The following is a 19,236-nucleotide window of genomic DNA, read 5'->3' on the forward strand; positions in this document are numbered from 1 at the left end:
GTTGCTGGGACACACATGGATAAATTTATATGCATATGCCAGGTTTACACATCCACAACCGAGCCGTCACATAATGTACTGTCTCATCAGACAGTAAATCTCCTTCCACCTTCAAAGACCATTGTTGGTACCATTCTAAGCAGCGTCCCAAAAAAATTTTTTTAATCAATGACTTAAGAGCAGGAGCACATTTCAATGGATTATTATGTCACTGATCTCCGTACTTCAACTGCAAAGGTAACAAGCACATCACACACACACACACACACACACACACACACACACACACACTTCCAAATATTTCCGCTTCACTATAATGTTTACTATTGTAATTCCAAAACAGCACTTTGAGGGAAGAGTCAAAAAACATATTACTTCCTCCCATGTACACCTCACGAAATGACCACAACAAGAAAATTCAAAAAATTAGGGCTAATATCGACGATCCTCCTACCCATGCGTCATTCATAAGAAAACAGGGAATGGGGGTATCAATTAGTGGTATCAGAAATACTCTCTGCCAGTAACCATTAAGGGGGGCTTGTGGAGTGTGAAACCATTAGGGGGGGCTTGTGGAGTGTGAAACCATTAGGGGGGCTTGTGGAATGTGATGTATATGTAGATGAAAGGAAACTTGGATGAGAAGGTCAAATTTTGTGACTTACGGATACAGGGTACTTTTCAGGCTCAATATTATGTAAAAAATCAACACCTATTTCTTTTAGGCACTGTTTACAATGTATATGTTTTACAGATTTTTTTGTGTATATCAGGTAATGCAGCACACTTTCTAAACAAATTAGAAGTATTTTGAATATTTTTGAACCCACTTAGGGTTATCAAAAAAATTACACAGAAACTGATGCATTTTTATTTATTTATTTATTTATTTATTTCAAAATGCTTCCTCAAATTGAAGTACCATTTAATCCAATGTTATGCATTTGAAGGAGACCAAATTTTTCCCAGATATGCATGACATGATGGCCGTGGTACTAGACCTGTTTAATTCCACCTATTACGTATATTACAAGGATTTAAAAAACCACATCTTACATTTTAATTTTTACAATTTTTTTAAATAAAAATGTCATTTTTTCTATAATTTGGTTGTTTCTGCAATAAAGCTTAGGTCTACTACATAAGTATGGACTATTGCATGTCACAGAAAAAAATTAGAGCAATGCTTTATCAGGGTGTATACGGGGACAAGGAAAAAAAATTCCCGGATTATTCCCGGATTTCTCCCGGATATCCCGTTTAAAAAATATGCTTTTTCCCGGGCGAAAATACACTTTTTCTGTTGTAAGTGACAGTAAGTTTTCCGTAGATTTTCCCTCGGAACTGTAAAACTTATCAATCCTTTGAATGGTTAACGTTTTATACAATCGCATAGAACTTCCCGGAAAAATTAGAAAAGACGGGGCAAAGAAGTTTTGGAGAGATTTTTAATAAAGAAAAAAGGAGAGAAGTTTTGGAAAGACCTTTGATTTGCAGCGAAATATACGTTGCGTATTTTCGTATTACGAAAGTATAAATGCGAATTGCACCAAACACAGGGACGTTGCGATGTTCTTTTGTAAGCGAGTCATATCTCAAGCCACGAGATCTCGTCAGCCGATGACAGCAGCTATTCAGAGCATATGACACGTGTTATAGTCAGCCAATAGCAAGATCACTGGTTACATAGCGCGAACACGCAAGAGGAAAAGTTAACGGTTTACAATAATGTACACAGTACCGTATATCTACAAGAAAAGCTAAGCTTTCACATATAATGTTAGTCTCTAAGATTAACACGCTACAACAGAATCTAAGCTTTCACATGTAATATTGATCTTTTTTTGCGTGTGTTATACTTTAAGACACATCACACAAATGTGCCAGAAAAATTTAAAATTATGACATAAATGTCTCGGCTCCAAATTCTTGTAAGTGGCTGGTCCCCAAACTGTTCAGTTTCGAACGCTCTGTGATTTAGATATCCATCCCACTTTCTCACACGTAACACAATTCATCTTGCGTAAAAAGAAATTTACTTTGAAAGTAGCGCTTTTCTAACTACCGTTCGTAATACTATCCGGAGACTGTTAGAAATAGGTTCGATTTACCAGTTGCCAGAGAGCGCCAGAAAACAGGCATTATTGTGCGTGTGCAAGTGCAGTGGTGTAGGAAGCCCGTATGTTCGTATGTATAAAGCACTAAGAGAGCTTACATTACACCATAAAAGAAACAGGCAAACAGTGCATCGGAGAATACTCCAAAGAGCATCGGAATTTCGTAAACCATACTAAAATGCATAATTCGGCTTGAAGTGCAAATTGGCTTTTTCCAGATTCACAATGAAGTATGTCCCAGCTTTTCAGTGTGGTTTTTGGGATGTAAATTTTCTTGAAGTACCAGTACTCTACGATCTCATTTTTGGTTCTTTATTACGGCATAATGCCATATATGGCAGAAAATGATAACGTGCACTTGAAATTCAGCGAACACTTGGAACTTGCCAATACTGTAGAATGAAACACTTCGTTTCAAATAAAATGATTGCTCGGCGGAAAGATTAATAAAGCCAAATTTCTTTAGCAAACTTGCAAAAATAACTTCACTGTTCTGCAAATATTTGACTGCTACTAACTTGGAAACAAAATAAAATCAGAAAACTGAAATTAATAATATATTTTTGCCCTCCGTAATTATGTGAATGTATTTTAATTCGCTTGATAGCTCCCAGCCACAGAAATCCGTTTTGTTTTCATTTGACGTGGGAGCTGTACACAAAGAGAAGCAGCGAAATCACTTAACGTTAACACGGCTAACGTGGAGGTTAACCCCCTCCTCACTTCAACTCAGACAACTATGTGCAAGCGTGAATCTGGCAGCTAGGGCGCGCGAGAAAAATTTTTCTCGTTTGCATCTGGCTGCTTGCTGCTACTACCGATTCAGCTAACAGCCAAACTTCAAGTAGTGGGAGAAGGTACTGCTTAATAGCGAGTCAAATGCGCATACGCAACAGACCGCTGGCAATTGGTCAAACGAACCTAATGTGAACAGTTGTGATGTCATGCTCATAGCAAGCAGTTTATTGTTACGAAGAATTATAGTCTGCGCCCTACGGCATTTGACATATTTTTGCTATTTGCAGACGCTTGTGCGTGCACGATTTTTTGTTGTTGTAAATTGCACATTTCCTTTGCCACTAAAGTTTTATTTTTTTCCCTCTCGTTTATATTTTATTGTTGCAGTATCATTCTCCAGTAGCAGGATATAATAACATTCTTTGCTAGAGAATCTATTCTGCAGTCAAAATTACAAAAATTTAACTGAAAGCTAAAACAATGAGAAATTCCCGGAATTCCGAAAAATTCCCGGGTTTTTCCCGGTTTTCTCCCGGATGAAAAAATTCCCGGGTTTTTCCCGGATTTCCCGGTTGTCCCGGGTCGTATACACCCTGTTTATAAACTTTAGGAAATATTTGTACCTAAATTCTGAAAAATACAACTTCCGGCAAATTGCGAATGAAGATATGGGTCCAATTAAACTGTGTCTCAGATCATTCCAGAAGCATAGTCTTCATCCTGCATCATTTCTTCATCTTCAAGCTTGCTCTTGGCATTCCTTTTAGCACTTCTAGCTTCTTTCGTAACTTGAAGAATGAATCTTTCAGCTTCATGCACCTGTTGTCTGTCACATGCAAGCAACTGATCTTCCATATCAGAGCCACATTTTATGCCTGGATCTCATGACTTCCAAACTTCCTATCACCCCATCCTTGAAACATATCATTGCATCTAGTACACCAACTTTTAATGGATTTAGTCCTACAAAAACATTCTTGGGTAATCTTTCCTATATGCAATGGTTGAAACTTTCATTTGTATTCTGAGTGCCCCCACGAAGACATTTACTAAGCAAAACAGGGTCACTCAGGTCTCTAAAAATTGGTTTTATTTCATTCATAACAGGCACATTGCTTTTTGGTAACCACACCAATCTGCTCCTTTAGGGCTAAGTCCATGAACAGGGTGGTCATCTATGGACAACTTATGAAAGTAGATGGCCCATACAGCTTTTCTCATTGCTGTAACATCATTTGGTGGTGCCGTTTGTCTAATGGCCAGTGCATAATAACTCTGAAGAATGTCTATTTCAGTTTCTGTCCATCTGCCTTGGTCAGGCAGAGACTTTTCATCAGATAGCAACTTTCCTTTCATTTCATTTCTTTTCATAGCTTCCTCAATCTAGCACCCTCCTCTTTTGCACATGTCCACAACACTCCAGTTTTGCTGCCAAGGTATCACCATAAACATTGAACTCATTAATTTTATTGAAATCCAAGTCCCCATCACCTAGGTACTTCGCATATCTAACGTTATGAACAGGCAAACACTGATTTTCAATATGTGTTACCATGGCAGGTGTGGCAGTACTTAGATAAGCACTCAACATCAACAACTTTACCATTCTCCAGAGAAGTAGTACTTACAACACCATTCAAGGGAAGATGTCCTCAACATTGCCATGTCCCATCAAGTGCAACAGCAATGTCCCTCGTTCCACTAATATTAAGAGTTTCTTCTACTGTACATTTCATAGATGCTTTAGACACAACCGACAAGGCATCTAAAATTATTTTTATGTACTTGCTGAACCTACTGAGAGCAGGAGGAGGAAGCTCCATCAAACCACAAAACGTTTGAGCAGCCTTTTTTCCCTTTCCTATTGCACATATTGCATACACTAACTTCAAATTCACATCTTATGAATCATGCACAATGTTCGAAGTCATTTTCGAGGTAGATTTATTGCAGGATCTATGCAGAACAACTAATTTTGACGCTAAACTCTTCCTGCTACTTTGTTGTTCAGTTATTTCCAGACAGCCTAAACCATCACATTTTTTACATTTCGACTTTTCATTTATCAAAGAAGATAAGATGCCCACAACAACAACAAATCCACTACAAACAGCATCATTGTTAACACAAAAATTTGACTCACCACGAGGCGTGCCATGTGGGAGTATCTTCCCTGAAGAACTGATACATAGGTTACTTTTAACAGTGTGGCTGGCTTTGTTTGTGAACTGGTTACCACGGAATTTCCTTTTATTGGATTTCTTGCTGTGTGGCATAGTTCGTATTTATTGTACACTAAAGGATATGTACTTCCACAAATATATGTAACATGTGAAGAAACTGCTTCAGCGAAACAAAAGTAAATACTAGCAAAGATAATCATTTACAGACACTAGAAACTTGCACTGTTACCAACATATACAATATATCATACATATAATTGCTGGAAACAGGAAGTTCACAGTTCTTTTGCAAATAATACTGGTTTCTGTAACAAAATTACAGGAGGCATGGCAGCATACATGACAATAACTTTAAAATTTGGTACATATAGGTCATTTTTCATTTGAAAACCTATAATGTATATATCAACGTAGTCAGGAAAGACTATAAAATTTAATAAAGTCAATTTTTTTTTTATTTTTCCACCATTTATAATTACCCTGTATCCCTAAGAACATGGAGTCAGACATTTCAGATCTTCTCTTTGAAGGGTGGGATGTGGTTAAAGAGATGTACGATTGCGTTTACATTACGATGGGAGCTTGGAAGAAGCCCTACTGTATTACATTCTTTGCAACTGATTATTATATTTTGTATTTTTTATACTATAAATTACATTTTATTAATTTATACTGTTTCAAAGCACCATTATATTTAGATCTTTTGAAAACAAGACTTTTTTTTTGGAATGGCCTGTTACAATTAAATAGTGAGAAACATTTTGGTAGTTAAAGGCTTTTTGTATTTGGTGCGTTTAGTAATACAACTTGCATGCTATGAAGTTATGCCATTCCAAGGTACCATTACACTGGAAATTTATAAAAATGTGTCATTCTTGGTATGATATCTTATTAATTAAAAGTCAGTTAATGACAAAATTGTGTATGCAGACAAGAGGACATGGTAAGATCAACGATATATACTAAAGTAATGTCTGTTAACCATAACACAATGGACAGAGGTGCAGATTGAGGTGTAAAAGGTTACAGATTCACATACTGCTTTCTCAGTAAATCTTTTTAGTCACCTTTATGTTTTCAATAAGGTTCTGGAATGTTATTAATTTAATGGAAGTAACATTGGATTTTGTTTATACATACAGTAGGAAATTTTGCACATTTTGTCTAGTCTCTTGTATTTCACATGTTAAAAAAATCTGCTTCTAAATAGAAGTGGCCATCTAATAAGAATGCCCTTTAGGTTTTACTGAAAGGTGAGACTGATGAAATAATTTTTAACTCATATGAACAGTAACAGTATTTTAAATTTTTACTGTATTATTTGTAATGGAAGTTTTAAAAGTTAGTGTCACTGATGGCTGGACACTGAACTTTTATTTTTGCATTATATACGGTTCATTGATGCTGTATACCACTGACAGAACAACACTGACAGAATATGGACAAGGGAACTAATGTACATTTTAATAGCAGATTTACATGCATCTTCTTCCATAAACAAACTGTGTGATGTGATTGACAGATATAGCCAACACCTGCCATTGGAGAGTGCTGCAGATGCAAATTACAATGAGTAGCAAATTCCATGCCATTTACTAGATTGTTTATGAGCTTGACAACCATGATAGAAACTAAATTTGATGTGCTTCACAATGAGAAACACATTACATGCAAGGAAAACTGTACTGTCAAATCTCAGGTGGAATACTTGAACTTATGAGCATGTATAATATGGCTGCATTTAAATTCACTCTGTTCTCTGTGCTGTCTCATTCTGAAAAACAAACCTTTACGATGCAGTTAAACTGCTCTTGCACCTACACATTTTTGGATATGTAACACGTTGCCTCACAGAGACTTTTGACCACACAGTGTTGAGTCAACAGAACACAGAAACAGATAATTTTTCATTTTAATACAATATTGATGTTACACTAAAGCGTGCCATTACATCAAATAACATCAAAGAGCAAATGCATTGTGAAGTAGTTGGTAGATGGACTTAACTTCTTAAACACATTCTTACAAATGAACCCAAATGAAGCAAACTCAATGACTATCAGAAACAAATACTCTGATTTTCTACTCTCTACAGTAGAAAGCAGGGAATGCTGATTCTTTCCAAATTTCAGTACAAGTCTATTTGTAAGGAATGGTGTAGTAACTTCAAAACAAGAATCATTTTTTCTATCAAAAATCCCTTAACACATATCTCCTAATAATCACACTGTTGATAGTTAAGTATATTCTTACTGTGGATTTTTCAAATATTCTATAAAGTAACAGAAGTGCTGGAACCAGGTAGTAATTTTCAAAATATCTGTGGTGTTACCTCTACTAAAGAGACATTTAACACTGACATATTTCAAAATATACCACTGTGAAATTATATTGGGTTACTGAGGTGCTGCTTACAGTCAACAACAACAACAACAAAAACAACAAAAACTTAACTCAATATTTCATTGTCATTATTAGCTACCAAACATTAACTTTCAATTTTAAGGGGATGGGCTCTTTCCATATCTGGAACCAGCAGCAGGAGAAAGATCCACACAACTACATTTTACAGTGTGCTTCTTATAGAAGAGTTTCATTTCTGCTTACTATTAAAAATATGTTCCATTTGTGCACTGCCAGCTGTAAATTCTAACCCTCCATAATAGGGTAAAACAGGTTTTATTATAGTACTGAACAGCACTTTAAACTAAAATACAATTACCGCTACTCTCATAGTAGTCATATGTCAATAACAGTGCCTAGCAAATGCTATTATAGTACCCTCTGCCACGCACTTCGGAGTGCTTTTCAGAGCATTGGTGTAGAGGCATAAATTCCTTTTTCCAATTACAAGTACCATATCTTACCAATGCATCAACTGGTTTGGTATAGTAATATAAGAGTAAAACTCTGTGGCAGCATAGGACAAAAAAAAGTTGTAAAGATATATAGAAAAAGTACTCATACTTACCCTTTAAATTAAGACAAATTGTGATCTGCTGATGCAAGGCCTGAACCAGTGCTAGATCTTCATGCTTGCTGCCTTCTTTTAAACTGAGTAATTTCCGTTCTTGTTTGCGGCGATTCTTACTCGATCGGCTACTACGCCTGCAAGTAAAATATGTTATCTAATAATAATTTCAGTGCATTAATAATTTAGAAAAGTATTATCCTTACTGATTTTTAGCACCCTACTAGCAGTGAACATGTGTGTAAACAAAATTTGTTATATGCTGCACAATTTTGATTCAAGCAGAGAGTATCAAAAGAAAATGAATTTGTTCTTTTGTGTGTGAGGCACTTACAGGATTAAATTGTAAGTGGAAGACCACAGGTATCTTCTTTAATTTAACACAATAATTTTACTGGGTGTGACTTACACATATGAGGAAGCATTATATAATTAAGGAAAAAGTTTCCCTAAAGTTCATTTCACATCTACCAAAAAGGAAGCAGAGATTTGTCTTTCTGCCAGGGGTGGGGGTGCAGAAGTGGCCACAATGTTCTGTTCTAGGTACATTAGTACTCTTAGCATATATCAAAGATCTGCCTCTAATCACAGCACACAATTTAAAAAAGTTATTTTTGAAAAATGGCAAAAGTTTCATTGTGGAAGATATGGTCTGTAATGTAAGTGATTTAGCAAAAAGAATAGTGTGTTAAATTAGCTTGTTGCTTAAAGAAAGCCTAGTGGGAAAAAACTGTGAGAGAATAAAAAACTTGTCATAAGAAAATTTATGAACTTGTGCAGGAACAGAATGCTGGTATCTTCATTACAAGAAGAGATCCACCACCACAGAAATGAAACATGAAAGCCTAGTTCCTTGGCCACCTTCCTATCTTCTTCATTACAAGAAGAGATCCACCATCACGAGAACAAAACATGAAAGCATATTTACTTGGCTATCTTTCTATTCTCTACTGTGTCTTTTTGGGCGTTACTGTATGTATTCATATTCTTAGTTCAGAAAAGGGTAGTCAAAATGATCTGTTGTATCCTTCACAAGTTTCATGCAGCCCGCTGTTAGAGTGTCCCAAAATTCTAACCATGCCATCCTTATACATATGATGTCACATTGGATTTGTGAATTAAAAGTTTGGACTCATCTAAAGAAATTACTGCATTCAGTCTGTACTTTTAAAAAAAAGGGGAAGTCCAAGTTGGAATATCAACAATATTGCAAAATATGCTGGCTGGAGTGGCCGGAGACAGTGGTCATGTGTGCATAAGCTGTGCTTGTTGCATGAAAGCGTTTGCCTGCATGTTTCCTTGCTGATGAAGACTTTGGCCAAAAGCTCAATGTGTAACAGCCTTTTCACTGTGCCTATCTGCAACTGAATGTGTCATCTTTACAAAAAATAATTTACTCAACCATTGTACAGACAGCTGTGCACAGTTCTTCAGATTCCATTTTCACGTTTCCAGCAGAACTGAAAATTTGAAGTGGCAAACCTCATATTTTCAAAAATAAATTGAAAAGTCCCTTTGTGGCACTTCTATTAGTCTGTACTTAAGTTCTACACAGCAGTTTCGAGTAGTTCAATGTGAAGAGTGGCTGCCTCCTTGGTCTAGTGGTTTGTATTGCCAGCTACTAACACAGAGATCCCGGGTCTGATTCCTGGTGACCTTAGATTTTTCTTTAGTGGGATGGTATGAAAAGGGGTCCAGCACAGCCTTGTGAGGCCAAATTAGGAGCCACTTTAATAAATACTCAGAAAAACTGACATGCAAGCTGCAGAAGTGGTGCGAAATGGAAAGGCTTGCAACACGCCAATAACCACACGAGATATATTTATTTGTATATGCCATCATTTTTTCTTGTTTTCTTTTGCTGTCTGTCAGTGAATTATGTAGTGACCTTGGCTAACATGGTCTCACAGAATCCGAGAAGAAATAAAATTACGAATATAAATCTGGCGTCTGGTTGCAGTGATTTCAAGAAACCTTTACAAATTAGGTCCTTCTATAACTGGCTGTGTGACCTGCTCCTCAGGTCAGAGTGACCACATCCAATAGGATCTATCTTCAGGACATTAAACTCTCTTTACTTTTCTTATAAATCTGTCCTCATCCTTTCCTTCTTTCCCTATCCACAGAAAAACAAAATTCACATGCGAGTTTTGAGATTCCTCACCTTTATAATGGTTACTTACATATACCACCCCAGTTAAGAAAACTACTTTGTCTCCCATCAAAAATTTATACTTCCTATCATTGAAACACCTTGTAATAGGTCACAGATGTATTGGCAGTGAGTGCTTTTGCACTGTATGCCATGAAATAATCGTAGGTCTTTTAAATATTGGTTGTTAGCTCTCTGAAAAAATGATTTAAGTATAATGTTTACTATCTATCAGAATTTAAAGCAATTATTCTGCGAGTTCCTGATAAACACAGGCATGAATCTTCAGAAAATGGGGACCATTTCAGGATTAGTGTGTTCATCGTGTAAAAATTTAGCAGCCACTTGTAGTACTAACTTCAAGAAACTGTATCTGAACTGGTCAGTCAACGCCCTACCATTACTTTGTAAGCTTCTAGTTTCAGTTAGTGTGACATTCTCTGAGAAGGTGGTACCGACACACACATCAAAAGTGCTAAATGGAACAACTGTTTTCTTATACTTCTTTCTATGGCCACTCCTAACTTGTCTCTTTCATTCTCAGTTAAAAATGATACAGCTCCTTCCTTACTGTTCCGGCAACATAAGAGTCATCAACCACATTTTCTCTGTGTTTTGGCAGATATTTTGCAATTTCTTTTAATAATGTGTAGCTGGAGTCAGCCAAACCAAATAATGCTCATCATGTGTCTCTACGTGACACCCAGTGCTGGTTCATTTCCACCTTACAAACAAAATGATTTTAAAAGTGGAATTTTACATGCCCATTCAATAGAGCAGTCCCAAATTAGTCTAGTTACGATTCATTCCATTGATATGTATTAAAAGGAATATTAAAACATGATGAATAACCTGTATTTCAGCAGTGACTCGCATGCCGCACTGACTGCTTCTGTCGTACAACAGTGATGCTCAGTCGCTGCTAGAGTACTGGTTATTCATCGTGTTTTAATGTTCTGGCTAATATATATTGATCAAACAGACATCAAACTAGACTAGTTTGGGACCGCTTTATCAACTGGGCAGATAAAATCCCTCTTTTTGTCAGTTTGGTTTCCAGAAAGGTTTTTCAACGGAAAATGCTATACATACTTTTACTAATGAAATATTAAATGCTCTGAGTAACCGGAAGTCACCGGTTGGGATTTTTTGTGACCTCTCACAGGCTTTTGATTTATACAATCATGGAATACTTCTAGATAAGCTCAAGTACTGAGGTATGAATGGGACAGCACTCAAATGGTTTAAATCATACCTAACTGGAAGAGTGCAGAAAGTTGAAATAAGCAGTTCACATAATATGCAAAAAACTGGTGATTTCTCAAACTGGGGAACAATCAAGAATGGGGTGCCGCAAGGTTCGGTCTTGGGTCCTCTGCTGTTCTTAATATATATTAATGACTTGCCATTCCATATTCACGAAGATGCAAAGCTGGTACTTTTTGCCGATGATACACATATACCTGCCACACCCAACAGACAAGAATTAACTGGTGAAATTGTAAATGATGTTTTTCAGAAAATCATTAAGTGGTTCTCTGCAAATGGGCTCTCATTAAACTTTGACAAAACACAGTACATATAGTTCCACACAGTAAATGGAATGACACCATTAATAAATATAGACTTCGATCAGAAATCGGTAGCTAAGGTAGAATATCCAAAATTTCTAGTTGTATGCATTGATGAGGGGTTGAACTGGAAAAAACACACTGAAGATCTGCTGAAACGTTTGAGTTCAGCTACTTATGCTATTAGGGTCATTGCATATTTTGGTGATATACATCTCAGTAAATTAGCTTACCACATCTATTTTCATTCTCTGCTTTCGTATGGCATCATAATCTGGGGTAACTCATCATTGAGTAAAAGAGTGTTCATTGCACAAAAGTGTGTAATCAGAATAATTGCTGGATCTCATCCAAGATCATCCTGCAGGAAGTTATTTAAAGAGCTAGAGATCTTCACTGTAGCCTCACTACACACACACACACACACACACACACACACACACACACAAACGCACACAGACATACACACAAAATTCAAGCTTTCCCAACAAACTGTTGCCTCATCAGGAAAGAGGGAAGGAGAGGGAAAGATGAAAGGATGTGGGTTTTAAGGGAGAGGGTAAGGAGTCATTCCAGTCCCAGGAGCGGAAAGACTTACCTTAGGGGGGAAAAGGAACGGGTATACACTCGCGCACACACACACATATCCATTCACACATATACAGACACAAGCAGACATATTTAAAGACAAAGAGTTTGGGCAGAGATGTCAGTCGAGGCAGAAGTGCAGAGGCAAAGATGATGTTGAATGACAGGTGAGGTATGAGTGGCGGCAACTTGAAATTAGCGGAGATTGAGGCCTGGTGGATAACGGGAAGAGAGGATATATTGAAGAGCAAGTTCCCATCTCCGGAGTTCGGATAGGTTGGTGTTGGTGGGAAGTATCCAGATAACCCGGACAGTGTAGCACTGTGCCAAGATGTGCTGGCCGTGCACCAAGGCATGTTTAGCCACAGGGTGATCCTCATTACCAACAAACACTATCTGCTTGTGTCCATTCATGCGAATGGACAGTTTGTTGCTGGTCATTCCCACATAGAATGCATCACAGTGTAGGCAGGTCAGTTGGTAGATCACGTGGGTGCTTTCACACGTGGCTCTGCCTTTGATTGTGTACACCTTCCGGGTTACAGGACTGGAGTAGGTGGTGGTGGGAGGGTGCATGGGACAGGTTTTACACCGGGGGCGGTTACAAGGGTAGGAGCCAGAGGGTAGGGAAGGTGGTTTGGGGATTTCATAGGGATGAACTAAGAGGTTACGAAGGTTAGGTGGACGGCGGAAAGACACTCTTGGTGGAGTTGACTTCCTCAAATCCTGCCCTGAAATGAGATCCATCCTTCATGAAATCCTCTCCACTCCACCAAGAGTGTCTTGTGTTCTTCATCTCTGTGTTCTTCATCTCGACTATTCAACAGTGAAACAAGGAAGACAACTTATTTCAACAACCAAGCAACTGCTGGAACTTTAGCTTGGTCGGTGCAGTATGTATTTGCCTCAGGCAGTGTCAATGATGTTTATCTCCTAGATTTATTCTGGGTGGTACCCCTCATGATCAGTGTCGACAGATTTTAAATGTACCTTCAATGATCGATATAGAGGTGTACATTTTTCTCTCGTGACACCATCAACCTGGTGCACACCATCTATACCTCTAGCTGCATAATGGTTGTCTGGAACCGCTCTGTCACTGCCACTTAACTGGTAAAGGAGAAAAACATTGCGGTCCATAAACAGAGTGACCCGAATCAGCCTGCAAACACTGGACATTATGGGTTGTTAATGGCGATTTCAAACCAGGGTAACTCTCAGAAATCTCCACAGAAACCTCTCTCTGTTCAAATCAGTCCACCGAGACTTTCCTGACTCAATACATGATGTTTAATGCGAGGGCAAGGACCATATAAAGATGGAGACTTGTTGCCAGAAGCAGCACTTATGGAACTGCCCAAGGAAATTATATATTCAAGTTGTATTGTAGAACTTCTACCAGTTAACATTGCTTCAAAAAGTCTCTGGTAAGGTTCTTGAGCCTCTTTACTGATGAGAAGCCATCTGCTACCACAACTGAGTGATCTACAATCAAGGCCTTTCAAAACACTTCACATCTATGAAGTTCACTCATTGTATATCTTGGGGAGCTGACAGTGTGTGCCTGCTTCAATTTTATACAACCTTCATACGATTATGGCTGGACAATGGGTACAAGGTGTTTGGATCGTAAGTGCTATCCTGGTCTGAAGTTAGCTTAATTCCATCCTGCAGCCTTCTGATGGTCACTTGCAACTCATATGCATAAAGCAAGACCGTGTTGAGCTTCTTTAAGGTAAAATTTCTAGGAGGTAAGGCACATATAGACATTGAAAACCTCAGATTAGACATGGATGGTTCGCAGATCCAGACTGCTTCTATGCTGCTTCTGTTATGCCACCTTCTGCTGCTACATTACACGATGAGTGGTATTCCACATTAAATATGTAAGTGTTCCATTTTATAACATCATATGCCAGCACTACGATTGTGAACCAATGAACATAGACATGTTTAAGGAGGGAGAAAATGTTTGCTGTTTTGTGAAAGGTTCTGATTGCGTCTTTAAGATCTAATAACACAATGAATTAACAGTCTCCTCTGGACACTAAAGCAGTTGAGACAGACTCAAAATATGAAAATCTTCATCTGCTTCAATTCACTGAGTATTCTGCAGATGAACCACTGTATTTAGCTGGCAGAGTTACCAATCCAGCCTATCCAATACACCCCATTGGTTACTACATCCAAGGTAGGAGGCAATTTTCTGCTTGGCACAGGGTATGTGGATGAGGAAATTGAAGGGAATGAACTGCCAGGTCTCAAGAATACTCATTGCAGTACAGTGTAAAGCTCCTGTACATGCAGCAACATTCCTGTTGTGGCATTTATTTAACCCTCGAGTTTGCGCACCATTTTTCATAACACGAGTGGGCGCACGGCGCACTTTGTACACATGTATAGAATAGCTTCATTTATGTTGCCAAGATGAGTCATGTATGATCAAAATCACAGTTTAATCTTAGTTTATTTAAACAACAAGAACATAAACTTACATTATATGAGCTAAAATAAACTTAGGTAATATGAACTACACCACTGTTTTATTAAACAATAATGAAATAAATTTTCAGTACCACACCCTATTGCCAAGGACAGGTGTTACAGAGACAGTAAAGACCCACTCGAAGCATTAAGCAGCAGTGCAGTTGCATCAGGTCTCGGTCAGCTGCTTATTCGATCACTAATTATCTTGTAGACAACTGCATCAATGTGGGATTATGTTGCTAGTTTGAAACTGTTTTTTTTTTTTTTTGCCTAGCTTGCTTTGTATTTTATATTACTGCTGCTCACTTGGACATATGACAACACAAATTATCATTGTGTTACCAGAAGCAATAATGAAGAAGGAATAGGTATGGGTCTGCAGTTGTGAAACAAAAATGGAACCGTGCAAAATTATTTCATTTTTTATTGGCGCACTCTACACACAGGCATGCCCGCTCAAGGGTTAAGGGAGGAAAAATGAGTAGAAATTAAGAACAATCTGTTGCCATCGGTGGCTATCCAGCTATCCTATAATGCCTCAAAGCCACAAACATACGTCCACCGAAGTCACCTCCAGATTAGCATGGATTTCTTTTTGGGCAAGAAGACCCAATTTTGTGTGTGTGTGTGTGTGTGTGTGTGTGTGTGTGTGTGTGTGTGTGTGTATGCTCAAGCACACCATATAGGTGATCATACACCACCTACTGCATGAGTGCACCATGTTTTAGAATGACAGGTTAGCTAACAGCCTGTTTGAGGACTCTGCATCACATTAAAGGCATTGAATATACCTTGTCAAATTTTGTTTAGCTACCATGCTTTTAACCAAGGTCTTGGGGAAGTACACATACCTAAATAATTTGGCAGGCTTTAACATTTAACAGTTCCACAGTTCCCATCTGGGAGCTCATTATAACATTTGTATCATTTCTATGAACTTTTTTTAAGCATTTTTGTTATATTATCACTTATCTTTATTACTCTCAATTTTTATATGATTATATCAGTTTCTATACATGTTGTTCATTTTTACTCACTAATTACCATGCTGGTCAGCACCTAAACAACAACAACAACAACAACCATCTCAGAGATGAAAAAATAACACCAGCTCAAACACACAGCTGCAAGCAAGTTAAATAACTCCAATGCTTTGTTTCATGCAGAAGTTACGTTTTAGATGATGAAGTGACATTACAAAGTTACATGTTAGATGATAACAAAGGATAGGAACTTACGTGGAAGCCTTAGAGTCTGTCCTAGATGTTCTCAGAGTCGAAGCTGCTATGCTACTGGTGTCGGAGAACAGTTCATTTTCAGGATGTACATTGATTTCTTCATCAGCATCTATATTCAGTAACAAAAATAAAATAAAATAAAATAATCTTTACTCATCTGAAGAGTCATGTAGTACCATATGAAACATATCAAAAAGTCTAAGCACAGCTAGCCAATATAGATGAGTTCAGATTCAATTTTATTTTATTTTATTCCTATGAATGAAGGCAGACTTCCTGTTCACGCAACTACTCAAGCAGAAGGCAACAGAAGTTTAATTAGAGACAGAACTTTGCATTTCAATGCACAACCAACTATAAAAGCAAAACAGCAAAAACACCAGCACAACTTCACTGTGTTAACTTGTGGTACAGCCTCAGCGGAAAATGCCACAGAATACATGATGAGGTATTTGAAGATTTGCAAAGATAAATAATGTTTTTCTATCAACTAAATGACTTATTTATTTGACTGAATAAGCATCATGTAGAATGAGTGACTTAAGACTAAGAACATACATAATGATGAAAAACAAAGAATAAATTTGTGTGCATCTCTGTACACATGGAACATTACCTTGAGAGAACTGAAACTAAGTGCAGTCTGGCAAAACATTTTCCAACACTACTGATGTTGGAGTGATTACATTTGTCCTCTTAAATGTCAAGTTTTGAATGCAAATAAATTAATTTTTGGATATAATATCACCAGGTTAACCAGCATCAGAATAACCTACTAATTGTATTTTGCTCCTACTGTTGTTGTACTCTATACCACAACATTTTGTTTTGTTCAAATTACCAGAAAATTCTATTTACCACTCATCAGTATACTTTATTATGATGAAAGCACACTCAATGCCTCCTCTGTGTGGAGAATAGCAATCTACCCTTTGCATAATGTTGTTGTAATACTTCTCATGCAGCATCTGACGCAGAGCAAGCGGCTGCGAAAGGTGTCTGTATCCTGTGTTAAGGGCGGCCTCCGGAACTGTGGAAGGCAACAGAATACCACCACAGACAGATTATCTTCCCTGTATAATGCAGTCTCCATTTTGTGCACAAAAATTGCTTCCTCTCATGTTAAATTAGTATTCGGAGGTAAAATAGTCCCCCATTCAGATCTCCGGGTGAGGCAAAGGGGTGGGCAACTTGAAAGGAGGCAAAAAATCAAAATGAGAATTGGTACCTGGAATGTTAGAACTCTAGTACAAGCAGGAAAACTAGAAAACTTTAAAAGAGAGATGGAAAAGAATCATATGGACCTCATAGGAGTTGCTGAGGTAAGATGGAATGGATGTGGAGAGTTACAGTCAGATGAATATGTATGTACTACTCAGGAGGAGAAGTAAAAGGAATGAATGGAGCAGCAATGGCTATGACAAAGGAATTGCTTAAATGTGTGGAATATGTGGACTATGCAAATGACCGGGTTACTAGTGTAAGGCTGAAAGGAGCACAAAAAGATTTACTGATTGTCCAGGTGTGTACGCCAACTACAAAACATGATGACCAAATTGTAGAGGAAACATACAATTAAAAGAGAGAATAATGGACGAAAATAAAAAATGCTGCAAAATAGTAATGGGAGACTAGAATGCCATTGTGGGAAAAGGGAATGAGGGAAACATAGTAGGCAGTCATGGTCTTGGAAAGAGAAATGATAGATGTGAATGGCTAATTGACTTCTGCAGGGAAAGGCTGATAGTGGCAAACACATGGTTCAAGAACCACAGGAGAAGGATCTACACTTGGAAATCACCAGGGGATAAATACAAAAACCAAATTGATTTTATACTGGTAGAAGACAGATACAGGAATGGAATCAAGAAGGTGCACACATTACCAGGTGCAGATATTAACAGCAACCACAACTTACTTATGGCAGATATAGAAATAAGAATGAAAAAACTGAAGAAGGCGACCATGGTGAACAAAAGGGATCTAGAGAAGATAAGATCCAACAAAGAACAAATTACAGAAATGCTGTCACGAGTTTCTAAACACATTACGAGACAAAGAACCACCTGATAATGCCAACAAGTACAGGAATATGCTGAAAGAAAGAATCATTAAACAGGACAGTAAAATATAAGATGTGTAAAAGGAAAAAGGTCACAAAAAACATGGGTCACACAAGAAATGATTTCCAAGATGGAGGAGAGAAGAAAATTTAAAAACAAAAACACTGAAGACGCAAGAAAGATGTACTGAAGGTTTAATAATGAACTGCGAAGAGAAACACAGCAGACTAGGAAAAGTAGCTAAAAGAGGAATATGATGCAACTGAAAAACTGGACAGGAAGGGAAGATACGACGTATGATACAACAGAGTAAAGACTATGACATTAAACAGAGCACGAAGTGCTACTATGGAAATTTTGAGAAAAGACGAAGAGGTAGTGTACAAAGATCGTGACAATGTCCTCCAGAGATAGGAAGAATATCTAAAAGAGCTATATGACACAGATCACAAACCAGAAACTCTGGAACTTGAATCACTCAACAGTGTAAGTGATGACGAGGAAGGACCAACCATCATAATGGATGAAGTAAAGTCTGCCATAGCTGCAATGAAAAATGGCAAAGCGGTAGGTGCAGATACAATACTGGGAGAAATATTAAAATGCTTGAACCAAGATGGAATAAGAGAGAGATTGATGTTATGTAATAAAATATATGGCAGTGGTGAATGGCCTGAGGACTTTCTGACAACAGCAATGATTCAAATACCGAAAAAACAAGGAACAAAGAAATGCAGTGAGCACAGGAGAATCCGCCTCATTTCACATGCAGCCAAAGTGGTGTTAAGAATAATTAATAAGAGACTTGAAAAAGTAATGGAGGAGAATCCTGGCGAGGAGCAGCTTGGCTTTAGATGGAATACAGGCACCAGAGATGCAATAGGGCTCCTACGAATCTTGGGAGAAATGTTTATTGAAAAAGGAAGAGATCTATGTATGTGCTTCATCGATCTAGAAAAGGCATTTGACAATGTGGTTCGGGACAAGCTGGTGACTATAATGGGGAAAAAGGCAGTGGACTGGAAAACCAGAAGACTTGTAAACTCATTATATCTTAATCAAAGAGCCTTAGTTAAAGTGAGAGGAGAAAGTACAGACTGGATCAGACTAGGAAAAGGAGTAAGACAA

The 19,236-nt window shown here is 37.7% G+C and overlaps 1 protein-coding gene across 2 annotated transcripts in view; it reads right to left on the reverse strand.

Annotated features, from left to right (window-relative positions):
* Positions 1-19,236, reverse strand: part of LOC126094690 (elongator complex protein 1) — a 139,418-nt gene that overhangs the window by 29,772 nt on the left and 90,410 nt on the right. For both annotated transcript variants that reach the window (XM_049909215.1, XM_049909214.1), the window contains exons 10-11: positions 16,046-16,154; positions 8,010-8,146 (exon numbers count right to left, since the gene is read on the reverse strand). In XM_049909215.1, the coding sequence (XP_049765172.1) occupies positions 8,010-8,146; positions 16,046-16,154 (246 nt within the window). The remainder of the gene's footprint in view (positions 1-8,009; positions 8,147-16,045; positions 16,155-19,236) is intronic.

Source organism: Schistocerca cancellata, chromosome 8 (assembly GCF_023864275.1).
Source record: "Schistocerca cancellata isolate TAMUIC-IGC-003103 chromosome 8, iqSchCanc2.1, whole genome shotgun sequence".
NCBI lineage: Eukaryota > Metazoa > Arthropoda > Insecta > Orthoptera > Acrididae > Schistocerca > Schistocerca cancellata.